Genomic DNA, 26,078 nt, shown 5'->3' on the forward strand with positions numbered 1-26,078 from the left:
ATACTTGAGACTGTTAGGTGATTATATTTGAATTCCCAATCGAAAGATTGCTAAATTCATGGAATTCAGGAATATTGGAATTTTGGGCTTTCTAGAATTTTTAAATTTTGAAATTTTGGATTTTCGAATTTTTAAATTTTTAAATTTTGGATTTTTGAATTTTGAAATTTTGGATTATGGAATTTTGAAATTTTGAAATTTTGGATTTTCGAATTTTGAAATTTTGGATAATGGAATTTTGAAATTTTCGATTATGGAATTTTGAAATTTGTAATTTTTAAATTTTGGATTTAGGAATTCTGAAATTTTGGATTTTGGAATTTTGAAATTTTGGATTTTGGTATTTTGAAATTTATAATTTGTAATTTGTAATTTTGAAATTTTAAAATTTGGAAATTTGGAAATTTGGAAATTTGGAAATTTGGAAATTTTGGATTTTGGAATTTCGAAATTTGGAATTTTGAAATTTTGAAATTCTGAGATTCTAAAATTTTTGAATTTTGAATTTTGAAATTAAGAATATTAAAATTTTGAAATTTTGCAATTTAGAAATTTTGTAGTGAACCCTGGTCGAAATTAAAAGGTTGTAGAATTTTGATATTGCAGGAAACAATACTTTATTGCCAACTAATATAGCGCGAAAAATTACTATTTTCAAAACTGAATCTTAATCCATCACAATTTAGATTAGACAGTGATTTTTTTCAGGTGATTGTGTATTTAATACTGATTAAAGAACGTGTAATTAGATAAAAACTCTCCACTTGAATCTATGAGTACAAACTTTAAAAACCTACGGCCTTGTCTGAACATTTGTTTCTAGGCAGAGATATATTCATTTTGTCGTACATATTTGCAATGTCTAGTAATCAGCGATAAGGATTGTAATAGTTCGTGACCTTGATTACTAAATATCTACTATTTATTATACATTTGTTTACCAGTTTTTTTGTTAGTACCTACGTCAGTACTTTTTCCCTATGGATGTTGCAAGTATCACATTTCTTTTTGTGGTAATAATAATGGACATTCATCATGATACTATTATATTAATCACTAAAACATTTATGTGTAAAAAATTTCGTTAGTTTTGCTTTCTAATAAAATTGTGTTTATACCACTTGTGTGTTATTAAAATACCACTGTGAATTTGATTTAATTAATTTCTAACTAGAATACTAGAGTCATATGTATATTCCTAGATCCCTAGATCACTGAATTTCTAGATTCCTAAATTTATAGATTTTTTGGTTTTCAAATTTCTGAATTTCTAAATTTCCAAATACCAATATTCCTAAATTCCTAAATTCCTAAATTCCTAAATTCCTAAATTCCTAAATTCCTAAATACCTATATTCCTAAATTTCTAAATACCTATATTCCTATGTTCCTATGTCCCTATGTCCCTATATCCCTAAATTCCTATTTCCCTAAATTCCTAAATTCTTAGATTTCTAGATTCTTATATTCCTAAGTTTCTATATCCCCAGACTCCAATATTACTAACAAAAAAAATTATTTAAATAAAGGATGCAATATTATCCCTATTGCATGTAACACAGAGTAAAAGTATAAGGTTGCATGTCACTGCAACGTTCGGCCATGAAAAAACGAGAACAACATGAACAAAAGTTGTTCAACAAAGGTCATTTATCCGAAGGCCACGGTTCCCAAGTTCTCATGATTATCGGTATTATTTTTAACAGAGAATTACATGTTTTGCTAGCTTGGAGTAAAACAAAAGAATCGTAAGCAAAGAAGCGAAAAAAAACAATTCAATGATACTATGTACTGTTTACTTCTCGACTTCAAGTTGCAAAATAAATTTGATATAAAGGTCGTAAAAAAATGATAAAAATTCGAGTTGCATATAAAAAAATAATCAGTTCTAATCCGTTTTCCTAGATTTCTCGTATCAGGAATTTTGTAATGTACATTGCAAAAAACAATGTTTGTCTTTTTTTTATTTCTGTTTAGTTTATTGTGAAAACATATGATATCGCTTTAAATTAATATTGATGACCTCATATGCACGTAAAAAATAATCGTATAATTATTGTACGTCAACAGTGAATATTTGTTCTTGATTTGTCGTAATTGCAGAGATCATTTTTTTCTAAACGATTAAAATATCTACATTACTAATAATTAAAACCTTGCGGGGTGTGTAACATTTAATCTTTGAAATTTAAGAGTTCTAAATTTCCACATGTTTAGGATGTAAACTTAGGATGGAAATTTTAATGTCCACTTTTATTACACAATTTTATATGGATTATAACTAATGTAATCACCACAGTTCAAGAGTTGCACAAGGAACCGGTTCAGGAAATGGATTTGTATGTAATAAAAAAATATTCGTATATAAAGTAAACAAAATTTATTTTACTCATTTTGGTAACTCGTTAATAGGTGATAAATAATGAAAACGCTGATGACAATTAAGTGAACATTGCTACGTATGAATAATTACATTCCCATTCGTTCATATAAATGGTAAGTTTGACAATCACTCGTAACCATCCATTCGTTACTTATCTAATATTTACAAAAGGAAAAAGAGGAAAACTTAACCTAGTTAACGCTGTTTTAATAACGTACGAGACGAACATAAAGGACAATGACAGTTAGAGTCGTCGTTTCTTGTGAGTTGAATCGCGACGAGTTCTCAAATCGATACCTATCGAAGTACAATAAAGAAATCGAAAATCAAACACGTATCAGACGGCGACTGACTTTCGAGAATCGCTACAATTTTGTTCATCTTTATTTTGCCTGCACGTCATTCGTTAACGAAACGCGGTGTACACAGTACCATGAAGCCATTGCGAATATGACGCCATCGTCTACGTAATATCACAGACAATCTTAAAATTTACCAGAAAATGATAATTGTTATATCAACGGTGTGAAACGATATCGATTTACATTTCGGTTCCCATCGATTTATCGTTTGATGATGTCAAACGTATTAAGATACGTTTACAGTGAGCGAATAAACTGTTCTTTCATTTAACTCTTCTCCTTTCATGCTTCAACTTTCTCGAAAACATTATGCCAGTGATTATATTTATATGTACTTATAGATTCGTTAGTCTATGGTCGAGAACGAAGAAATTTGTTCGTTCAGTGTAAACGCACCGCATTGCTTGCGCATGCGCACAATTGCGCGTACTTACAAACACATTACGAGAAATGGTTTATCGTTTATGTAACGTGTCCGAGGAAAAGTTATAAAAGTTTGTATTCATCAGACGGTGTATCGTTTCGTTCCACGTGCAACAAGAAAAACGAACACTCGATGTGTGTATAATCAATTGAATTCTGGTTCGATGTTAACGCTTTGACAACCACGCATTTTATGGAATGGCTCGTGTAACGTTTATTTTCAGTTCTATATGGAAAAAGAGATTACCGAGAGTCTTGGCAATAATCAGTTTCTAATTTGCAAGTATTACGCGGTAAAATGGAAGAAATAAAATGAATACTGAAGTAGAAAGTTGTTACGTGCACTCGCGACCACTGACAGGTAACCAATTTCTTAATACGAAAATTAAAAAATTCGTAAATTCGGTACCTTTGAAATTTCTTAAATTGAATATTTAGAAATGCGAAAGATTAAACGCAACGTTACAAAATTTTTAGTTAAAAGTTTAACAAAAATGTAATTGTATGTGCGTACGAAAAATTGTGCGTTGAAATTATAGTTTCTAATTTTTTTTTATAATGTGACCGATAAGATTTTGTTATAATGTTAAATAAATTTTGAATATCAATTTGTAAGTTAAGAACATAATAAAATAAAACAATTAACTACTTCAATAATCAGCTTCTTAATTTAAAAGAATCCTCCGTTTAACAATGATAAAGTGCAAATTAAGATAAACTGAATTTTATTGCGTTTCGCCCCAATTAATATTTCAAATATGTACGCATTTAAAATATCGCTCAGTAGATATAGCAAACGTATAATCGTACAAAACGATTGAAATACCAAATGTTTTGAAAACAAAATTATTCCTTTAACAAAGTTGAAGATTTTTATCTCTAATTTGTCTATCGGTATAAAATCACTACTCAAATTCGATATTGATGATTCATAATCGGTGTTCAAAGTATAAAACAAATAAATTTTCCTCGTGTGCATTAATTCACGATAAATGAATGATCATCGGATCAATTGATATGTATCGTTAATTGGCTGTCGCTGAATTAATCTCAACACGTGACTCATTTCGAAATGCAGCTATTTTAAGCGATTCAAAGTATCAGATTATTTTAACCACGATTTAATTGCATCAATAAGTAATACAATCAACGATAAACGCAGCTGATCCTTTCCTCGGATAAGTACTTATATCGAAATAAAAAGTTAGGAAAAATAGTCTGAAGGCCGCTTCATACGGCCAACAGATATTTCGTTACACAAACAGCAACGTAATTATCAAGATAATTACAAGTCTTGATTGTGCTTTTCCAAATTACACTTGAAATAATATTCCTCGTTATCTTTTTCTTTTTAACCAAGGATTATGTAGCTTACGAAAATTCCTGTTGATACAATTTACAGCCGTACCCGCATTTACGTATCTGATTTATTTTCGGTTTTCAAATTTTATCATTTTTGAGTTTTATAATTTCTACGTTTTCAAACTCTCAAATTTGAACATAGTTGGATTTACAAATTATCAAAAATTAAATTTTTCAAAATTTTCAAAATTTCAAATTTTTTGATTTCCAATTTTCAAAGTTATAAATTTTCAAATTTCAAATTTTTAAATTTGCAAATTTACAAATTTTCAAACACCCAATTTTGGACATTCTTAAATTTGCAAATTTACAAATTTTCAAACATCCAATTTTGGACATTCTTAAATTTGCAAATTTACAAATTGTCAAATTTCTAATTTTCAAACTTCAAAATTTCTATATTTTCAATTTTCAATTTCAATTTTCAATTTACAAGTTATTTCTAATTTTCAAAATTTCAAAATTCCCCAAGTGCTAAAATTGAGCATTTGCAAATTAAAAATTACCTAAATTTATAAACTGAAAAATGTAAAAATTAAAAAATGTACCTAACCAAAAAACTGATACTCTCCCCTTTTTCCTATATAACCACTTTCCTCAAAGAAGCGTACTACACTCGTGCCTGTACATAAATACCTACGACAGCAATAGATACCTAATAAAAATATATAATTAACTATCAAACATATGCAACCTATTCCACGTGGACCGTTTTACATAATACTATGTAACGCCAATCGTGTTGTCAATATAAACGACAGTACAAAACGTAAATCGGGTTACGACTGTATCGAAATATTAATCAATCGATGATACATAAAATCTGAACAGTAAAGATTCGCCGAGATCAGGTTCGATCGGAACGTCCTTCAAGACCCGTTCAAGGTAACATCGAAGGGTTGGTCAAACGAATCCCCCTCCCTCACTCGGCTGAATCACCAGGACGCTCGTTTTAACTAGTAATCAGAGCCTATACGCGGTAGTTGGCAGTTGCCAGGTCAAAGTTAACGGTTATTTTCGCCGGAAAGAGGAGAATCACCAGTGCACAGTCGACTCGCGTAGGTAGCCCCATAAGCGAAACGTTGACCTCCTCCTCCTACTCCTCCTTCTCCTCCTCCTCCTTCTTCCACACTCGCGTGTTCTCCTTTCTCGTTTTTCCATCTTACAGACTTTGATTCTCCCTGATATCACCGTGTCTCACTTCAGCTTCCAACGGCGCGCCGGCTAGAAGGAAGGCTGCTGCGATTGGTCATAGCTGGCTAGGATCGATGATGCTGCTAGCTGCTGGAGCCTAGTGACAACATGGCCTCCCTGAACGCCGATAACACCCGGTGATGATCTGATCACTCGATTTGTTTCCAATAAATCGGGTGGAGCCGATTCGCACAAATGGCCGTATCCTCTGGTCACGGCTAATAATGTCTTTGTCAGGTGGACGCTTCTCGAACTCAGATAAGTGGTTCTCGAAAAATAAACGGATCTCGCACACAGGAAGATGGAGACGTTGGATCAAGAAGGCAGGAATTAAACGGTAATACTTTTCCTTTCGAGTACTCTCCGAGATCGCCGGAGAATCGATCGTTTGGCTTTCGGCCGCTGGTCGCGAACGAGACGTCGCGACGCGCTGGCTGTGTCCAGGATCATCCTTAAATCTCTTCCTCCTCGACAATCGGCAGGCTACTCTGGTGCATCAGCGGACTCGTTCTCGCGGTGAAGGCCATTATCCAGTAATCGAGCTCTTTCTTGTTTTCCATGAGAAAGGTCAACGCAATTGGCGAATCGAAACCTTTCTGTCTAACGAGGAATCCCTCGTCTCCGTAACGCTCGATCATCGTGTTCCTCAGGTTCAACACGCCCAGTGGCCTGCACACCTTCTTCTGAGGATAAATTACGGCAAAATGCTCGACGCTTGTCCGGTAGACCTTCACTTGAACGCCCTGACGATGACCGTTCGGGCCCACCAAGGTCATATAGCCGCTCATGTTCTCCGTGTTCCAACAGGAATCCACGTTCGAGTCCTTCAAGCTCGACTGATTAAATTGCAGGAAGTTGGTATGCATCGCTACGTCGGCTGGCATTTCGCTTCGTGCTACACCTTTAACCTCCTTCGACTCGAACGAAATATCGGCTGAACGTCGGAGATTGATAAGACCGTTGGTAATTAATTAGCCAGGAAAATGTCAATGCGCGCAGAGTCAATGACTCGTTTGTGCAAAGTGTCGTGAAGCTACTCGCGTTCCAAATCAAAGTGCGACGCTCTCTCGCACAGAACTGTCTGCGTAAACTTTCACCGCCGCTATTTATACGGAATAGAAAGGTACGCATGCGCAGTGTCACATGCGTAGACGCTCTCAACAGATGTCAGCGAGAATGATAGTAGTCGCGTGGTTATTATAATTCGAAATTATTAGCCGATATCGTGATAGAAATAATCGGCTTACAGAATAATTTTCTTTTCAATCGCACGAGCGTCGTAGTTTAATGATGCGTAGATATTTTCTTGCGAAGCTTATTAAACGAAATGTTTACGATTGCTATGTTTCTGGCTACAACTGCGACAGTTCGCATTACAGACAAGATCATTGTATCTATGATAGCAAAGTGAAAAGATTAAAAATTAAAAAATAAAAAATTTGTAATTAGGTTACTTCTCAATTTAAAAATATAAAAACTAAATTTCTGTTAATTAGTTAAACTCATATGGACAAATGTAACAAACTGCACATACGTTTTTAATTAATTTATTTTAAATTTATAAACTGTTAAATATAAAAACGTGAAATAAACAACTTATTTAAAAAATCTATAAATTTATAAACGTGTAAGTTTTAATAGTTCAATTTTCAAAATTTTGTGAGTTTAAAAATTTATAAATTTAAACATTTAAAAATTCCTAAATTTGAAAATTTATAAATTTTGAAGTTTGTCAAATTTAAAAATAAATTTCCGAATTTCTAAGCTCTTAGGTCTAAGAACGTTCAATTTTGAAAATTTGTAAATTTTAAAATTAAAAAATGTTAAAGAGAAAATTTAAAAATGTTTAAAGTTTGGAAGTTTAAAAACATATTTTCGTTTCCTTCTTTGTCAACTTTGTCAAACATGGTGTATGCACGTCGTACGGCATGTAAAACGACTTTAAAAATAATATATCGAAAGTGTTTTGCCTCCAAATACATTTAATTAATTAAAGCAAACCAAATATCGTCATTATAACATAATTCGTTTGAACTGCAATTGAGAACTTTTGGAAATTATATTACATTACTAATGTATAGTTCAAATAGTGTATATACATCTATATGTATACACATCCGTATATAAATGTGAGCTGGATGCATTGGATACGCAAATTAAATTTTTGGACCTTAAGATACTTAGCCATCTAGTGGTGAATGATGAAAATTAATAAAAGTAAATACGATACTACAGTTTTTCCATTCACCGATTTGTTCGAACTGTTAACACTTTCATAACATCCGGAAAACATGATTTCGGTGCAACATGACCAATATTATTATTAATTATCGAAAAAAATCAATATTAATAGAAATCGGTCGGAAACAGTATAACTGGCGACATCTGTCGGTCAATGACGAAACTAGTGAAATTAAAAATTAAGCTACATCGACTAAATTTTGCAAACAAGCTCTTTTTTCAAAAGAAGATATATGTGAGAATGGTTTTTGGCAATTCGAAAGAAAATTTTTTGTTATTCTTATGTTAATCTCTATATCGTCAACGAGATACACAGTAAAGTGTGTAAATTGTTCTGAACATATATTGCAAACAGCATAAAGTTAATATTAATAAATATATAATAGGCATATAGTATATTAATCAATAAAATCAATTTTAATTGAATTTTCACGGAAATGAAACGAATGCTGCCATCTCTCCGACGAAAAGGCTGGAGTACATACTTTTGAATCTGTAGTTGTCTTCTTCTAATTAGGCTAATTAGAATTAGCCTAAAAATGGTTAAAAATTGATAATAATTTAATAAAGTCAAATTCGAAGTTAATTCTTTTTGCACTCCGATGTAATTCCATTCATATTATAATAAATTAAGCTAATAAAATCAACTTTATTAATAGAATTGCACGGAAATGGTACTCGTGGCGCCACCTGGCGACGCCGTGTGGGACTAATGAAACTACAGTTTCAAAATCATGTAGTTCACCTTGCTCGCCGAAGAGATGGCGCAACTTGTTCCATTTTTTTGAAAATGTAGTTAACATCAATTTTCTTAGTTTAATTTACTATAATATGCATTAAATTACATCAGAGTACAAGAAAAATTAAAGAACACAAAGTATGTCTGATGCATGTCAACATACGGAAACCGGATTTATACTTGAATGCACTGCTTAAAGAGACTTTGAATACTGTATGGTAAATTATCATCAAAATTCAGTCATAGTCCGCTCCATGCAAGATGGTACTAGTAGTACTTTCCTCGTAGCAGTCTTTATAAAATAGAGAACACGTTTTGTATGAAATCTGATAACAAACTGACCAGTAAGCTTTTGCAAGCAAATATCTACTGTATAGAAATATTTTCTTTCTATGAACAACTCAATTTCAATTTGAACAACATAGGCAATGCTGCATTTTACTCATAAATGCAAACAAAATCAGATTTCATATTTTATCCAAATGTAAAGAAAATCAAGTATCTGTGTCACCTAAGAACTACGACTTACCATCCATTTATCTAATTTTTGTTTTCAGATAAACTACATAATATGAAATATTTTGTAAACAAAATCAGTTTATTATTTACATTCTCTGTTGGCATATCAAGAGTGGATAATTTGATTTATTGCGATCAATGCATTTCAAATAAACAATAGATTTCGTGTAAAACTTATTGCGTATGATTAGTGCTCTTACTGTAAATATTTCTGGAAACCGGTCAAGTTTTTCTTAATTTTCTTGTTTGTGGAATGCGCTTCTCGAATCTAGAGGAGGAAGCTAAGCACTCTAGTTGACGCATACTATGAATCAGAGTTCACAGCCGAGTGTATCTTTGCCAAATAATTGGTCGGTACACTCACCGGTATTTACTAGATGTCTGTTGTCCTCATTCTCTCTATCAAATATAAATTACGTATACTGATAGATTCAGAAAAATAAATATTCAAAGGAATTTCACAAAAGTCAGAAAAAATATACTTCGATATTAACAAATTATATCTTTTATACAAACTGATGTTATAAAACTGTAATGCTTAAAAATTTAGCATTTCCTTTTGTAATTCCTTCATTACAGTCTGAATTATGAAATAAATGAATCAGAAAAATCAACTTTATTATATCTATCAAAACATTGTATTTAAAAACAATTTCATAACAATTAGGATTACGTTATACATAATTACACATAATTAGAAATTCAGGATAGTAAATATTAAATAACGAAATGCATATTTTTACTTCCTCTTATATTTTCAAATATTTGAAATGTATATTTTTTTTCAATTAAAATTTAAATAAATATAGTTTCCTCTTATTATCTTTAAATGTATATATGTCTTATTATTTTTACTATAAACCGAATCTCTCTCTCCTGCCACTGTATTGTGTTGACATAAATTTAAGGTAAGTTTACATCAAGCGTTATTAGAGTTGACTGATAAAATAATTAAATCGTACTGAAAAAAACCATTTAATTCGTCAATACATTTGAATTTCATTGAAAAAGAGAATAGTAAATACATAAAAATATTCATCAAAGCCAGGTAACAGCAAAAATATGTTGCTTATTATATTAATTTCTGGGTTAATGTAACTATGAAAGAAAAGGTTAGATATAGTGTCAAATAGTGTCATATTGTTTAAGAAGTAATCAAGTGAAGATAAATTATCTTTTCTTTTTTGCAATAGTTTTGCAATAATAATTTATTTATACTGATTATTTAATAATAATTTATTAAATTATTTAATAATAATTTATTTATACTGAAATTATTTAATAATAATTTATTTATACTAATCTTTTAAAAGTTGTGCGCATTTATAATTTTATTAAAGATAACATGAGACAACAAATAATTGATGCGAAAAATAGTTCTCATAATTCTGGAGAAGCTGATGAATGCCTTTTTGAGTATTTACACACTGAGATGGTCAACTACGCTCTAAGTAAAACAAGTAAAAATAAGGTAATTATTAAATTAAATTAATATAATATAATATAATATGATTCTGAAACATATAATAGTTACAAAATGATTGAAACATTTTTAATAGTTAAAAGTACTAGTATGCATTACAACTATAGTATGTAAAATTATATGTACATTATTAAATTCACTTTAATTTTAATCAATGCTGAAATTGATTTTATACTTTTGATATTGGTAATGAATTATACTGATTTATATCATTTAAAATAAAAAGGAAGGGGAAGAAGAATTATCTCGACTTGAATGGATGGGATTCAGTGTTGGATACAGAATTATTGAACGATTGACACGGGAATGGAATCGATTTAAAGATGAATTGGATATGATAAAGTTTATCTGTACTGATTTTTGGTCCAGTCTTTATCATAAACAAATTGATAATTTACGAACAAATCATCATGGTGTATATGTATTGCAAGATAACTCATTTAGATTATTAGATAAAATAGGTACTAGTAACAATAAACAATATCTTCAAGAAAGTCCAAGATTACTAGCATTTACTTGTGGACTTTTAAGAGGTAGTTTAGCGAATCTTGGAATTATTAGTACTGTTAATGCAGAGATTGCTACATTACCAAGTTGCAAATTTCATGTACAAGTGCAAAGAATTTAATATTAATAAACCTGATTTAATATAGACAAAATAAGAGTTAAATGTATGTGTATTATAAAGTAGCTGTAAGATTATAAAGTACATGATTTTCTAGTAATAAAAAAAATGCAAAAGATATTTTGCAGTGTAAGATTTTGCAAATACATGCTTCACTGCAAAATTTTATTTATATAAACAATTACAATTGAACAATAGAAATGTATTATATCAATGATATTTCAAATAAAAATGTATTATAAATGTATATAATCACAACCAATTATATTGAAAAGATAAATGCAATTTTCATAACTTACATAATTCAAAATTCATATAATTTTACCTAAGTTAAATGTGGTAAATATCACCCATTCTGCAACTATATCCTAAAGTATATTTGTACTTTGTTTGATATTTGAATCTTTGTTTCACATGTAAGTTCTCGCATAATTTTATTTTTTTAGACTAATATAAAATGTAATAAAAAATTATGGAAATATGTAAAATAGTATATAAAAGTAAAATAATATAAATCTTATAATCTTAGATTGTATATTGGTTTCTAAAACTTAACTTATATTATTAGATGTTATTTTATCATTTTTGGCAATAAAATTCAGAATATGAAACTGATTTACAATGCCAACAAAAGCATCATTATGTTCGTCGTCTAAAATAATCGCGTACGATTCCTTTTCAAGAATACGTGATAGTAGACCAATAGTTGCAGAAGGTTTAACTTTAACATAATGTTTGATCATAGTCTTCTCTACAAAATCTGTGTGTTTTACTGCACCAGAAATTAAACTCGACATAAGTTTATTCGGGATAATAACACCTTTTACATGTACATTGTCGTCACTAATAACTAATGGTTGAGACTTTTTATCTTCAAAAATATGAGTAGCTTCACGACATGTTATTGTGTTTTCCTTTAATAAAAGCGGTTTATCAAAAGACAAATTTGTAACTGGCATATTCCACCACCATTTGTTCATCTCATTGTTACACTCGAGTGCCTGTAATTTATTATAACAATATATTGTTCGGATTTATAGGAAAAATATGTATTACATATATAACAAAATAATAGATTACCAAAAATCCCCTAACTTCCATCCAATGATCAGATACAAATTTGGTCAAATAATTTCGTATTCCGTCAGGTAAAATCATAACAACACGTTTTCCTTCAGGAAGATCTTTAGCTATTTTAAGACCACCTACAAGTGCAGCACCACTACTACCACCACATAATAAGCCCTCCTGACGTACAAGCATTCTGGCAGCATTAAATGATTCATTATCCTCAGTCTCTATCCAGTCATCAATTACATTACGATCTAACACTGTAGGTATAAAGTCATATCTAAAACAATTTACTAGTTATTTTAAATCTAATGTAAAAATGTATGTCAAATGTAATCAAAAAACAATATTTACCCAATTCCTTCTACTTCGTAAAAACCAATTTCTTCTTCTGATTGTTTTGCTGGGTTTAAAATACTTCCTTTGGGATCCACGGCAATAATTTTTATATCTGGTGATAATTCTTTCAACTTTCGTCCAACACCACTCACAGTACCACCTGTACCTGCACCAATTATTACATAATCTATCTTTCCTTCGCATTGTTCCCAAATTTCAGTAGCAGTTTGATCATAATGAGCTAGTGGATTCCCAGGGTTAGTGTACTAAAAACATAATATGAAATAATAACAAATAAAAACAGTTAAATATTTATATGTATAAAGTATTACCTGATCTAGGATGATACTGTTTGGTATTTCACTTTGTATTTTTTGTGCAACACTAATATGTGACTCTGGACTACTCCAAATTGCTTCTGTGGGTGTTCGAACAATTTCAGCACCAAATGCACGAAGAGTAGACACTTTTTCTTCTGACATTTTTTCTGGCATAACAATAATACATCTATATCCTTTAATTGCAGCAGCCATTGCTAAACCAATTCCTGTATTACCACTTGTAGGTTCAATAATAGTATACCCTGGTTTTAAAAGACCCTTCTCTTCTGCATCTTGAATCATTCTATATGCAATCCTGTCCTTAACAGATCCACCAGGATTAAAAAATTCACATTTTACATCTGAAATCAAACTCATATATTTATAACATTGTCATAAGTAATTTATTAAATGAATAATATTAATACTCACACATTTCACATTTAATTCCATGAGCTTTAGGAATATTATTCAATTTTATAAGTGGAGTTTTACCAATAGCTGTTAAAATATCAGGCATTATCTTGTTACGATCAGCATATCTGAAATAATGGTTATAATACAATTTAAATAAAAAGAAATTAATTTCAAATTAAAAATAATAAAAAACATCCTTGCAAAAATAAAATATAATCTTACACCTAATTTCTGATTGACTCTATAAATTTTACCACAAACTATTACTGTGAATGCTTTAATGTAGTATACAGATACTATTTAGTATTAATGTTAACATCTATTAAATCAGTTTATAAATAAATACAGTGAATGTAATAAGTAATACTATAATAAATAACTCTAATAAATTAAACATTTTAGTTTCAACAAAGTTTAGTTTATTACATATTATATCATACAAAATGTTAACTGTTCTCATATACACAAAGTTTATACTTTTATTTATTTACATGCCAGAATAATTATTTGTTTTAACTTAATTTGATTTTGCTATATTTTCGTAATAAGCTATTTCCTTCACGTTATAGCATTGTATACTAAAATTCATAATACCACTTTTCAAATTTGATGTATGCATGCTATGCAAATTTTCTTATATACAAAGTCTCCAATACAATTTTATTATTCATAATTTTTCATATTTTAAATTGTACCGTCTCCTGAACATTATTTCTATCATGAATATTAGCTGTACACATGCTAATACAAAAGACAGTATAAAATGTTCCTTATATTTACAGAATTATTATCTAACAACATTATCGCAGAGATTTTCTATGATCCAAAGCTGTTTACAGATTTTAAGCTTTTATTACAATCTAAAATCTTTGCATGTTATAAACTTTTGTAATATTAACAACTTCAAAAACGATTTAATTTTTAGTTTCAAGTTTGTTTAATCAATTAATATTTTCTTCTATATACTTACTCCATTTTACACGTATGTGGTGAATTTGTTGCATTTGGTTTCCACGTGCACCGACTTGGACGATCAGGTCGTTTGAATTCCATCATTAAATATCACTTAAAATTCCTAAACTTAATAAAAATAGATAATAAAAACAGTCTTGATAAAGAGGTGAAATTTTATAGAATCCTCTTTTTACATATGCTTGTTTAACGAAAGCAATGTGCTTACTATCAGTTTTATCACTTTACAGATTATTTTTAACTATTATAAAAGTATCGATATAATACGCTATTATTACAAATAACAAATATTTTAATTTCAAATATCACGTATTCTCATAATTTCATATCTTTCTTCTTAACTGATACGTATTTAGTATGATAGATAGAATTCAATTTATAAGATGCAATATATGATATATCACACATTTGTACTGCTCATGCGAATGATACTGATTCCGTTGAAAATTTCGCGTTAGATATATATACTCTGTTCTGAAGATTGCACTATACAAATTGTATTCGATAAAATTACATTTATATATGAAGATTACATGCAAATTTGAAAACATAATTTTTATATTTTACAGTATCAAATATTGTATATCGTTCAAAAAAATGTATTTGTAACAATATTTGAAATTTTTGTTCCATTTTTGTTAGTGTTAGACAAGGATAGATCAATTCAATATGGTGGAACATTTTTAAGACCGTCACTGTTTTTTGTTTCATTTTAAACAGTGACTTTGCATTGATAAAAATTTTGATAAGGAAGTGTGATACCAATGATTACAAAAAACATAATAGCTGCATAATTTTGTGGAAACTATGTCAACTGTCGTGTGTTCTAATGATAATTGAAACTTTTACTTGAAATGGATTGTCACTACTGCAACGATTATACATTTTGCGAAAATCGTATACAAAGTGTGTTTTCAAAATGTATTTACAGTAAAAGTAATGTATTATATTATTGATAATCATTACGGAATATTGTATTATTATCATTCTTTAATCTAACCAAGTGTATATTATAAAGCTGTGACAAATTTAACTGTACAATTGTACTATAAAATTATTATGTACTTTGAAGTGGAATCAATTCAAAAATATCCAACCATGTACGTAATTTTATAGTAAATAAGTTGTTACAATATTAATATCTAATATTAACTTTATTACCCTATGATGTGTCATTATTTACTGATCTTTTAAAACAGCTGTTTCAACATATTTTTATTTTGAATGATTTGCAATATTTTGTGCAACAGGAATAAGTCAGTGGAAGATTTGCTAATATCTAGCCGTGACGTTATGAACAATGTAAGTTCCACTGGACTGGAAAATCAAAATTCAACAACAAATGTGGGAAATAATGTATCAGATAATGTTCAAGAAGCAGTTACTGGAGGAACTGTAGAGCGAGGTAGTCCTGTTTCAAGTCCAAATTTGTCTCCACGTCTTAGTCCAAAAGTACGTTCTAAGCGGGATCATTCAAAAACAATTCATGATCCAACTTCCAAAGAACATAATAATGCCAATAAAGTGGATGAAATACATGTAAGATTCTATTATTTTCTTTTTTATAAAATTGTAATAAACAAATTGAATAAAACTAAAATTTAGTTTCTAAAACATTTTTAATGTTTATATTTAGCAGCAGGATGTAGCAAATAAATCATCAGATTCTTCTCAAGCTGTAAAAAGTTCACACGAAGGAAAAAAGGAAACACGTGGAAGTGAACGAAGTAAAAAGAAATCATCTTGGTATAACGTTCTATATCCAACCTATAAGTCTAGATCAGAAGACTTTAAACGAATTTTTAAGGATGTACCAGATGATGAAAGATTAGTCGTTGGTAAGTAATTAACTTGCAGATTATGGATTGTTTAACAATCGTGCAACATAGCGTCCTAGAACCAAATGGCGGACTCTGGGTCCATTTGGACGTATATAATACATGTATACTACATTTCTGAATTATTGAATTTTCAAAATGTTTTCTTAGTCAAAATTTTATAGTTCATCTGGATGTTAATAAAACTGCTTGAAATGAATGCATTAAAAAACTTTTCAAAGTACAGAAATTATAAAAAATGTTATATGTAAATTCTTTTTCTTTTTTTCACAGTAATCATATTAAATAAAAAGAGGAAAAAGAATGAACAAGTAATATTCATTCATAATAATTAAACATCAATGACATTAAATATTAACAGTTACTAATTCATATATTTTTACTAAAACTTTTTCCAACAATTACAAACATGTTTATTATATTTATTGTTACATTTCCTACTAACTTTTTTTAAACGTAATTCTCAAACGCACACGTTTCACTTTATCACTATAGGATGGTGTTTTGTTTTCAATAATGTAAACAAGACGACAACAACAAACGTGCCGCGCAGTGAAATTGCCGAAACGACGCAAGCATCAATGTATGACCAATAAGTAGTTTATAGGCTAGTTCTGAGTAGACCCGGAGACCGCTGAACAAAGGTTAATTAATTGTTTTCTAGGTTTGATAAACACATATTTTGGTAATTGTTAGAATTCAATGAAATATTTATTTAATAAAATAGAAGATAAAGTATTTGTTATATTTAACAGCACGGATAAAATTAAATTAAATTACATATAAATATGCAATTAATATAAGAATAAATATAAATTAAGAATACATGATTTTCAGACTATTCGTGTGCACTGCAACGTGAAATATTAGTTCATGGTAGGCTTTATGTTTCTCAAAATTACGTATGCTTTTATGCAAATATCTTCAGTTGGGAAACTTTAGTATGTCTACGCTGGAAGGATGTTACATCTATTACCAAAGAGAAAACTGCACTTGTTATTCCTAATGCAATTTTAATATGCACTGCCACTGATAAGTTTTTTTTGACATCATTTGGAGCAAGAGATAAAACATATGTAATGTTATTTCGTGTCTGGCAAAATGCTCTTATTGGTGAGGTATGGGAATCGCACAAAATGTTTCATAACATTAAAAAGTATTACTTTAGTGACACAAAACATCATAATTTATATTTTATAATTTATGTAATTACTTTTGTATTAAATTTGAAAGATACAGCACAATATTTGTTTATTGTGTTATGATTTATGAAGTTTTTAATCATACAATGAATTTCCAAAAGTTATAAATACAATTAATTGATCAATATTTATATATTCAACATATTTATACCTGAAATTTATTTCCTATGTTGTCATTACAATTTTATTATAGAACTTATAACTATTAAGTAGAATATAAAAAATATATAACAAAGTAATTGAATGATACTTCTAAACATAATATTTAATGTTTTAGTCAATGAATGCAGCTGAAATGTGGCAACTTGTACATTCTTGTTATGGAGATGAATTGGGTTTAACATCTGATGATGAAGACTATGTCCCCCCATTACCCCCAGTTGATGATGAAAAACTATCTACAAGGTTATCTGTTGAATCATTTTCAGAGGTAATTTAATATGGAGTTAAATTGAAACAGCAATCAAAATATACAACTTTCATTTTTAGCATTCTTTAATTTTCATTTTGTTTATCTATTATGTATTTTCAATTAAAGGTAGAAAATAATAATATGGAACATCCAATAACTGGGACAATGGATGCAATTATTGAATCCAAACCAGAAGTTCATCATCTTCCTCGATCAAATCCTATTATTGATGCAACAGATCTGAGTGATACAACAGAAAGTGAAGCTGAAAAGCATGCATGTATGTATTAAATATTACTATTTGTTTAGTTTCATTAAGTTTTTATTTTCATAAAATGTTTTCTCCCAAAAATATAATCTTCTGTGTATTATACCATATAATTGTTCAATGAAATTGTAAGAAACAGATTAAACATTTTACTTTTATGTTTGTTGCGTGATTTATGTAACAGTTTATAATATTGTATTTACAGTGAAATCAAGCGTTCGAGGTAATATAGTATGTACTTCATTACACGAAGGTCGTCAGATAAACCAAGCTATATTTCCCGTTCATATTGATCAGTTGTTTACTTTGTTGTTTACAAATTCGAAGTTCTACTTAGATTTTCAAACTGCTCGCAAAACTACGGGTAAGATACAATAATGTACATTTTTATATCAGATAATTTGTTAACTTAATTAACTAAAACATTCTATTTATGAATTAATTATTATTAAAATAAAAATATTATTGTAAAGATTTAGTACAGTCAGCATGGACACAAAATGTGCAAACAGGTCAGAAAGTCAGAAGTTTATCATTTACAATGGCACTCTCTCAAGCTATTGGACCAAGGACTTGCCATATTTCAGAAACCCAAGTAATTTTTTAAAGTTATTGATTAGATATATAATATTTAGTATTACTCTAATATAATTTATTAATTATCTAAAGAATTTTTGTTTTATATACAAATTTAATATATTTTCAGATAATGTTACCATGTAGCAAGCCAGGTCATTTATACAGCATTGATGTAGAAAGTGTAAATGCTGGAATTCCATATGCAGACTCTTTTTCTGTATTTATTCATTACTGCATGAATAGCATTTCTGAAAATGAAACAAGTATTTCAATTTATGCTCAAATAAAGTACAAAAAGAGTGTATGGGGTTTTGTAAAAGGTAAATATTTGAAATAAAGTCATGTTTTCGTATCCGCAAGTAATACGTATAAATATATGGATTTAATAGCAATTTTTGGAAGTTTGAGAATTTATAAATTTGTTAATTTGCTAATTTGAACATTTATAACAAAAAATTTCATGAAAATAGCAAACAAATCCTCAGGTATTGAGGAAGCAGATGCGGGAACGTGACAGTATATACATTTTGTTTTTATTTATAAACTTGGAATATATACTTTAAATAATAAAAAAAACAGGTGTTATTGAGAAAAATTGTTGGGCCGGATTAGAAGAATATTTTACAAGTTTAGTAAAAGCATTAACTATAGAATGTGAAGAAAGTAGTGGAAGTGGAGGAGTGAAAAGGAAGGCAAGAAGAAGACGTCGTGCTACTGGTCCTGGTATTGTTTTACAAACTCATTCTACAGATCATACGTCTCCCAGTTTACAGAGCTCTTTGAATTTGCCACATGTTAATGATAATACTGGTATGAAATTAATGGTATAACATTCCACTACAATATATACATTTGCAAATTGTTGATAATTATAAGTTAAGGATATCCACAACATATATATCTTTAATATATAGTTTCCGGCGCTCGAGGTGATTCCAGTATGATAATTAGTTCAATGCTTTTAATTGCGGTATTATGTTTGATGGTAATTAATGGTCTATTATACTATAAACTATGGGGTTTAGAAGAAGCTGCAGCCTATACAATCATGGATTTACATGTATTAAAGTATGTATTATCTATTCGATACGTGTGGTGTGAGGTATATTTGTAAAACATTTTACATTGTTTAATTTTTAGAAATACTCCAAAGACTGAAGAAGATTGGATCCATTTACTACAACAGCAGGAAAGTTTGCATAATGTAGAAATGAGAAAATGGCAAAGAGTACTTCATACTGCTGCACAATTACTTAGACAAGTAAAACATTCAGTTTTATTTTTATAAAATTATTGTTTTATATATTACATGAATTGACCAAATTATTTCATTTGATTTTAAAGACAGAAGAATCTTTAACGGAATTGCAAATGAGTATACATCCTACTGCAACAGAAAAAATGTTTTCGGTCTTAAAACCAAGTGTAAAAAGCTTCAATTCGCGTCCAGAACAGCGAAGTCATTCAGAAATGTAAAATATCCTGAGAAAAATAACGTGAGTATCAATACGAAATATAAGTAAAAATTATAATTATTAATAAAAATTAAGTGTACTTAATGATACCAATATTATACAATGTTGTACTTGCATAGAACATAAATTAGATAAACAAGTACGCTGTGATGATTGCTGATAACTTCAAATGCGCAACAATACGCATGTAAATTATTTATAATCTACAAGAAATGTGATGATTTAAATTTATTCATTTGTATTATTTGAATATTTGTAGAATATTATATATAAAATTTTTTTCCTATAAAATGTTAAGTTAAATTAAGTTACATTTTTAATATATTCTTTGTATATAAATATACACGCCCAAATATATATAAGTATGAATATTAATTATAAATATAATATTTATATTTATATGTTTATGTGTGTGAATAGAAGATGTATATTAGCACAATGTAAAGCAGAAAAATAAATAATTTTTAGAACAGCTTTTAACTTTATTCCAACAATTACCAATCTTTTGAGTAATTATTTTTTAGCTATTTACTAAAATATATCTTTATAAATCTTTAAAAGTTACAAACTGTTACAAAGGTATTGTAAAAACAAATAGTATTTTTGTATTTATGACATTTTTTTAATTAAGAAATCATACATTTTCGATTTTACTTGTCTTCTGGTTTGTTAAATACAAGTGTATAACCGCATTTGCCACAATAATGTCGATCTTCCATTGCAGCCATAAAAACTCCTGCACCACACTGTTCCATAGGACATTCTCTTCTTAGTCGATGAATTTTTCCGTTTTCGTCCACCTAATCAATAACATTCATTTTCATTGATATATTCTCAACTCATTAATACATTTTTATTTATTAGTATTTCTAATTATTTTTTAATATTTTTATATAATTTTTTAAATACCTTATAAAATTTGAGCACTGCAAGTTTAACCTTCTTCTTCTTATGTTTAATTTTTTTTGGAGTTGAATAATTCTTCTTCTTACGTTTCTTAGCTCCACCTCTTAAACGTAAGACTAAATGCAATGTAGATTCCTTTTGAATATTATAATCTGACAGAGTTCTACCATCTTCCAATTGCTTTCCAGCAAAAATTAATCTTTGTTGGTCAGGTGGAATTCCTATAATGTAAATGTGAATGTGTTTTTAAAAAACATTTCATAAAATAATTAATATAAATACATATTTTATATTGTTACCTTCTTTATCTTGAATTTTTGCTTTCACATTTTCGATAGTGTCCGATGCTTCAACCTCGAGGGTAATGGTCTTCCCAGTAAGGGTTTTCACAAATATCTGCATGGTGAAATGAATGTAACTGCAAGAAATAAATAGTTCATATATTTTTTACTATTTTAAATATGTATTACTACAGAAAACCGTTTTGTAATTCATAAAATATCATAAAGTATTATACACAAAAGTAAGGAAATAATTAAAACAGTTTGTATGTCAGCAAATGTATTTTTTTATTGTAACCGTCTTTTTGATTTACATGTAAATCAATTATGTAGTCATTCAATAATAATTTATACAAGTAAAACAGCATTAATACATCCATCATTTTCAGGGTTGTTCGTAACTTGAGCATATTTTCCCCAAACTACTTTTCCAGACTGAGTTACAAGACCTAATTCTGAAATATTTACTTCAATGATTGTTCCTTTAGTAATAACACCTAAACTGGTATACATAGATGAGCTCGGATTTTTCTTAACTCCAATAATTGGCAAATAAAATGTGGTCTTTAATTCAGGATGAGTTACATGTGCCTTTTTAAAACGTAATGCCATTGGTCTAATAAATCTTTCAAATTTTGGTGGTTTTCTTGTAAAGTTCTCACCAACAAATGTTACTTTTGTTACCATTCGCTTCCAAGATTTGCGTCTAGATTTTCCAGTTCTCATTATTTTAAAAACTTCAGATTCTGACTGTGTTTTAACTTTAGGTATTGGTACATCCCATTTACCAACTTTTTCTTTGCGTTTTTGTTTTATCATATTTGACAAAACTTTTGCATCCTTTTTAACATCACGATCTAGCAGATATACAGGTAATGCTCCATTTGGTACATCATTCGACTTTTCCTTTATTTTCTTTTCCATATGAGACTTAATTTTCTTTTTCATTTGTATCTTCTCATTTCGTCTTTCTTTGTTGAAAATCTTTGCTTTTATACCACGTAAAGTACGAGCCCGTTCTGCTCGTTTATGAGGCTCACGAGCCTCTCTTTTTCTTTTCCTTTCTTCATAATCTAATCGTCGCCCATACAGCTTACGATGTCTCTCAATGTATTCGTTTTGCGGCATGATGAATTACACGTTTAGTTGTCAATTATCTACAAAATAAATTACTTCAACTTGAATATTTTGAAAATAGAAAGTTTAAATACTAAAACATTTAATACATATTAATAAAAATTTGCCACATGTATATGAATATATACATTTATTTTTAATTTTATATTTATAATTTGCTTCATAATTAATTTAATGTTAATAAAGAATATATACTGTTTATATCCTTTAATGCAATTATATTTAAAAATATAATTTGAGAAATTACATGTATTTATTATAAATTATACCTACCTATATATTTTGTATTTAAATGCACTATACCGTACTTAAATTTATATTCAATAATAGTAATTTATCCTTCGCGAATTTCGCACGTTTTGATATAAATGCAGAGTTTATTTGTACATTTCACTACATTGTGAAATTCATATAAACGTTGGTAGTCAATACTGTTCACTTCACACATTCAAAACATACTATGTCTTCAGGAACTTTAAATATTTCAAATATAGTTCTTGTATATTAAAAAAATTACGTGATATGTGAAAATATTGATATATTAAATTGAATTTTAGCAACTATAAATCACATCAATGTGATTTTAAGATGCAATCACATTTACTACAACGTGCCATGTGTTCAACTTAAACATATCTTGGAAGCAAGTAAAATACAATAACTATAAATGCAAAGAATGTTTCAAACGCATTTATAGAAATTGTAAACGTAAACGATAGAATAGGAACATTCGAATAATCATTATTTTTCAATAATTTTCAAGATTTATCGCAAAACTTACCTTCAACTACGCCATGCACATAAGAAAAGAAATCGTAAGTAAGGAAACTCTAGATTGGAGAGATAGTCAACGCCATCTATTTTGTAAATTTAATTGACTACGTTTCCATCGAGGGTTCAAATCGAGTCAGAGTCGGGTTAGAGTCGGGTTGGGGTGAGCGCTTTTACGGTGGAAACACCAAAGGTTTAGTTGAACTCTACCCTACAAAATTTTAGGGTAGCGTTCAATTGGGTTCGGTGGAAACGACAAGAGTCGAGTTCGTGTTGCCAACATAACAAATCCAAATTGCATTGTGTATCACGTGTTGTATTAATCGGTGTAGAAGAGGTTATTATTACTTTTTGTCGGTGATCTTGTAATCTGAGAAATAATTTTTGTATGTTATTTTGATATTGTAAAATTAATATTGCTCTCCTTTACATGTCAGAATATGGTAGTTGACTTTGTGCAGTTGGTAATGTTCAACCCTGTCGCAACTCCAACCCGCGACTCAAACCCGACTCTAACCCGACTCTGACCCGATTTGAACCCTCGATGGAAACGTACTCATTGATACAGACAGGGTGTCTCGTAATTCTGTTTAAAATTTAAGAACATGAAAGGGGAAATTCAGAAACAATATTCGTCTTTTAATTTTGGCTTAAAACATTATTTACCGAGTTATTAATAATTAAAGTTAGCCAATCAAATGATGCGTTTTTGAAGTACACAGAGTCGTAGCACATAAACCACGCGCTTACCGCACATATACTACTGTTATGTAATAAATAAGTAAATGTATATATATAAAGAAATGTACAAAAATTAAAAATATTTCTGAAAAAGTAACTGAATTATTGTAGAATAATGTATTTTCACAAAGGATTGAATAAAATTTAACGGAATCTCATGTACATATATGTATATAGCAATTTATTGCATCAATGTCATAGATCATTTGGCAGTGGTTAGAACATGTTTTATTATAGAAAGAATGAGTAAAATTCAAAAATAGATAGTGTGAACTTATAGTTTAGTAATTTATTATCATTATATTTACAATTGCAAAAGTGTACAAATATGTATTATTTTTTATTATAATTAATAAAATGTATAATCATTTATTATATATAATATAATTTTGCTTATTTTATATATTATGTATAAAATAGTGGTTTAAAATATACTATTATATTTACCTTATTATATGTTAGTTAAGTATTATATTTCATATATAAACAATAAAATTAAATTATTTATCACAATTCCAGAATATTTTTTTAATAATGTTGTACTTTTTTTATAATTTCAGTTTTAATAGATTCACTATAAATTTCAAGAAAATAAATTAATTTTGGAGAAAAACGCATAATAATATTTTCAATTCATATTACATGTTAATATGTATGCAACTTTTTGAGAATTAAAAATTTGCATATATTATACAGGACATTTTTGCTTAAATCAAATGGTTACTCTTCTACAAAGAAACATTATAACATATAAAAATAAGTAAATCAATAAATTATACTTAATTATTCATTTGTAACTAGTGAACATGTTATTTCTTCCTATGCGAACAATGTATCAATGAACATTTCCATCTTTGTTTTTAGTATAAAAAAAATTATTGTTTTACTGTTCTATGAAGGTAGTTGGTTACAAATCCAGTAATTAATTGTACTATTAGCATTTGAAGCTCTACACTATTTTGTATATTAAGAATAAAGTCACGCATTGTATTTATATTTTTTGAATTGAGTTGTTCGCGTATTAATTGTGCTAGTTTCTCCTTTTCTTGTGGAGAAGTTTCATAAAGAAGAATATAAGTAACTGATTTAAATTCTCCTTGTGACATTAAACCTGCTACACAACTACTGAGTATACCTCCTAAAAATAGAAATTTATTTTTATAATATCTTATGCAGGGTATGATGATTAAATTTAAATACTTTAAAATAATAATTACCAGCTGTAATTCCTACAGGACCAGCAAGAATACCAGAAACCACTGTTGCTATTCCAACCATTGCTCCATATTTTATCGAAGAGTTAACAGATACTTGTATTTTTTTGACAGCTTCAAGTTTTGAAACTTCTTCTAAAATAGAAGATGTTGGTAACATTTTTTCTAAACAACTCATTTATAATTTTAACTTTAAGAATTAACTGTAATGTGTTGGAGTCTCAAACTAATCCCGTGTCGTACAAGTTTGTAGCAGTTGCATTTATATTCTCTCTCATCATTAGACTGGGGAATCCTAATAAACTTGATATAGTCTCATGCAGTTTCATTTGGAAGTCCAATCTGTGAGTAAAAGTATTGTCACCTCCCACCATTGTCCCCGCTATATTCAAATGTCATCAATTTCCATTCTTTTTTGCATATATTACTTTTATACTAACATTTTGTACATTGCATATTTGAATTATATTTCTATGACTAAGTTTCCACCGAGGGTTCAAATCAGGTTAGAGTCGGGTTGAGGTGAGCGCTCTTACGGTGGAAATACCAAAGTTTTAGTTGAACTCTATCCTATAAAATTGATGGGTAGCGTTCAATTGAGGTTCAGTGGAAACGACAAAAGGCAAATTCATGTTGCCAACATAACAAATCCAAATTGCATTGTATATCACGTGTTGTATTAATTGGTGTAGACAAGGTTATTATTACATTTTGTCGGTGATCTTGTAATCTAAGAAATAATTTTTGTATGTTATTTTGATATTGTAAAATTAATATTGCTCTCCTTTACATGTCAGAATATGG

General features: G+C 28.9%; 6 protein-coding genes across 13 annotated transcripts; 2 read left to right on the forward strand and 4 right to left on the reverse strand.

The window, feature by feature from the left end:
* Positions 1–10,137: 10,137 nt before the first annotated feature.
* On the forward strand, positions 10,138–12,333 carry Trs33 (trafficking protein particle complex subunit Trs33). 2 transcript variants are annotated; one of them, XM_076534123.1, is made up of 3 exons: positions 10,138–10,271; positions 10,537–10,694; positions 10,933–12,333. In XM_076534123.1, the coding sequence occupies exons 2-3, from the start codon at positions 10,569–10,571 to the stop codon at positions 11,332–11,334; spliced, it is 528 nt and encodes a 175-aa protein (XP_076390238.1). In that variant the 5' UTR covers positions 10,138–10,271; positions 10,537–10,568; the 3' UTR covers positions 11,335–12,333. The 2 variants fall into 2 exon arrangements, with proteins under 2 accessions (XP_076390238.1, XP_003707113.1); XM_003707065.3 differs by having other exon boundaries at positions 10,564–10,694.
* Positions 11,441–14,922, reverse strand: Cbs (cystathionine beta-synthase). 2 transcript variants are annotated; one of them, XM_012294190.2, is made up of 7 exons: positions 14,659–14,922; positions 14,449–14,558; positions 13,494–13,603; positions 13,074–13,423; positions 12,757–13,007; positions 12,412–12,682; positions 11,441–12,332 (listed from the first exon to the last, which is right to left on the reverse strand). In XM_012294190.2, exons 2-7 carry the CDS (start codon positions 14,532–14,534, stop codon positions 11,883–11,885), a joined length of 1,518 nt encoding a protein of 505 aa, XP_012149580.2. In that variant the 5' UTR covers positions 14,535–14,558; positions 14,659–14,922; the 3' UTR covers positions 11,441–11,882. The 2 variants fall into 2 exon arrangements, with proteins under 2 accessions (XP_012149580.2, XP_003707114.3); XM_003707066.3 differs by having other exon boundaries at positions 14,449–14,921.
* A 162-nt stretch (positions 14,923–15,084) lies between these two features.
* LOC100880322 (protein Aster-B) lies at positions 15,085–20,474 on the forward strand. 4 transcript variants are annotated; one of them, XM_012294185.2, is made up of 14 exons: positions 15,090–15,550; positions 15,701–15,989; positions 16,087–16,288; positions 17,126–17,406; positions 17,768–17,920; positions 18,029–18,182; positions 18,376–18,534; positions 18,644–18,765; positions 18,877–19,069; positions 19,329–19,559; positions 19,664–19,817; positions 19,890–20,010; positions 20,094–20,245; positions 20,344–20,474. In XM_012294185.2, exons 1-13 carry the CDS (start codon positions 15,510–15,512, stop codon positions 20,223–20,225), a joined length of 2,232 nt encoding a protein of 743 aa, XP_012149575.1. In that variant the 5' UTR covers positions 15,090–15,509; the 3' UTR covers positions 20,226–20,245; positions 20,344–20,474. The 4 variants fall into 4 exon arrangements, with proteins under 4 accessions (XP_012149578.1, XP_076390218.1, XP_012149575.1 ...); XM_076534103.1 differs by having other exon boundaries at positions 15,089–15,550; positions 16,090–16,288; positions 20,094–20,474; XM_076534101.1 differs by having other exon boundaries at positions 20,094–20,474.
* On the reverse strand, positions 18,424–23,466 carry RpS27A (ribosomal protein S27A). 2 transcript variants are annotated; one of them, XM_076534126.1, is made up of 4 exons: positions 21,430–21,542; positions 21,134–21,351; positions 20,865–21,024; positions 18,424–18,997 (listed from the first exon to the last, which is right to left on the reverse strand). In XM_076534126.1, the coding sequence occupies exons 1-3, from the start codon at positions 21,530–21,532 to the stop codon at positions 20,875–20,877; spliced, it is 471 nt and encodes a 156-aa protein (XP_076390241.1). In that variant the 5' UTR covers positions 21,533–21,542; the 3' UTR covers positions 18,424–18,997; positions 20,865–20,874. The 2 variants fall into 2 exon arrangements, with proteins under 2 accessions (XP_076390241.1, XP_012149582.1); XM_012294192.2 differs by lacking the exon at positions 18,424–18,997 and adding an exon at positions 23,330–23,466 and having other exon boundaries at positions 20,825–21,024; positions 21,430–21,548.
* On the reverse strand, positions 21,675–23,470 carry Ip259 (NSA2 ribosome biogenesis factor-like IP259). 2 transcript variants are annotated; one of them, XM_076534122.1, is made up of 2 exons: positions 23,330–23,470; positions 21,675–22,568 (listed from the first exon to the last, which is right to left on the reverse strand). In XM_076534122.1, exon 2 carries the CDS (start codon positions 22,537–22,539, stop codon positions 21,760–21,762), a length of 780 nt encoding a protein of 259 aa, XP_076390237.1. In that variant the 5' UTR covers positions 22,540–22,568; positions 23,330–23,470; the 3' UTR covers positions 21,675–21,759. The 2 variants fall into 2 exon arrangements, with proteins under 2 accessions (XP_076390237.1, XP_003707116.2); XM_003707068.3 differs by lacking the exon at positions 23,330–23,470 and adding an exon at positions 22,822–23,283.
* Positions 23,471–24,334: 864 nt separating this feature from the next.
* On the reverse strand, positions 24,335–25,866 carry LOC100883970 (protein Nazo). The gene is made up of 2 exons (XM_003707101.3): positions 25,278–25,866; positions 24,335–25,198 (listed from the first exon to the last, which is right to left on the reverse strand). The coding sequence occupies exons 1-2, from the start codon at positions 25,450–25,452 to the stop codon at positions 24,936–24,938; spliced, it is 438 nt and encodes a 145-aa protein (XP_003707149.1). The 5' UTR covers positions 25,453–25,866; the 3' UTR covers positions 24,335–24,935.
* Between the last annotated feature and the right edge of the window lie 212 nt (positions 25,867–26,078).

Source organism: Megachile rotundata, chromosome 8 (genome assembly GCF_050947335.1).
Source record: "Megachile rotundata isolate GNS110a chromosome 8, iyMegRotu1, whole genome shotgun sequence".
Lineage (NCBI taxonomy): Eukaryota > Metazoa > Arthropoda > Insecta > Hymenoptera > Megachilidae > Megachile > Megachile rotundata.

Bases quoted from the DNA above. Each gene is read 5' to 3' on its own strand.
- Trs33 (XM_076534123.1), top strand. From the start codon at position 10,569: ATGAGACAACAAATAATTGATGCGAAAAATAGTTCTCATAATTCTGGA. The intron at 10,695-10,932 runs GTAATTATTAAA...TAAAATAAAAAG, and splicing joins GTAAAACAAGTAAAAATAAG to GAAGGGGAAGAAGAATTATC.
- Ip259 (XM_076534122.1), bottom strand. From the start codon at position 22,539: ATGCCGCAAAACGAATACATTGAGAGACATCGTAAGCTGTATGGGCGA.
- LOC100883970 (XM_003707101.3), bottom strand. From the start codon at position 25,452: ATGAGTTGTTTAGAAAAAATGTTACCAACATCTTCTATTTTAGAAGAA. The intron at 25,199-25,277 runs GTAATTATTATT...TTCTATTTTTAG, and splicing joins TCCTGTAGGAATTACAGCTG to GAGGTATACTCAGTAGTTGT.
- RpS27A (XM_076534126.1), bottom strand. From the start codon at position 21,532: ATGCAGATATTTGTGAAAACCCTTACTGGGAAGACCATTACCCTCGAG. The intron at 21,352-21,429 runs GTAACAATATAA...TTTACATTATAG, and splicing joins AAAAATTCAAGATAAAGAAG to GAATTCCACCTGACCAACAA. The intron at 21,025-21,133 runs GTATTTAAAAAA...GTTATTGATTAG, and splicing joins CAGTGCTCAAATTTTATAAG to GTGGACGAAAACGGAAAAAT.
- Cbs (XM_012294190.2), bottom strand. From the start codon at position 14,534: ATGATGGAATTCAAACGACCTGATCGTCCAAGTCGGTGCACGTGGAAA. The intron at 13,008-13,073 runs GTAATACTTTAT...TTATGTTTTTAG, and splicing joins ACAGTATCATCCTAGATCAG to TACACTAACCCTGGGAATCC. The intron at 12,683-12,756 runs GTAAATATTGTT...AAATTGTTTTAG, and splicing joins TACGAAGTAGAAGGAATTGG to ATATGACTTTATACCTACAG.
- LOC100880322 (XM_076534101.1), top strand. From the start codon at position 15,510: ATGTACTTTGAAGTGGAATCAATTCAAAAATATCCAACCAT. The intron at 18,535-18,643 runs GTAAGATACAAT...ATTATTGTAAAG, and splicing joins AACTGCTCGCAAAACTACGG to ATTTAGTACAGTCAGCATGG. The intron at 20,011-20,093 runs GTAAAACATTCA...TTGATTTTAAAG, and splicing joins CTGCACAATTACTTAGACAA to ACAGAAGAATCTTTAACGGA.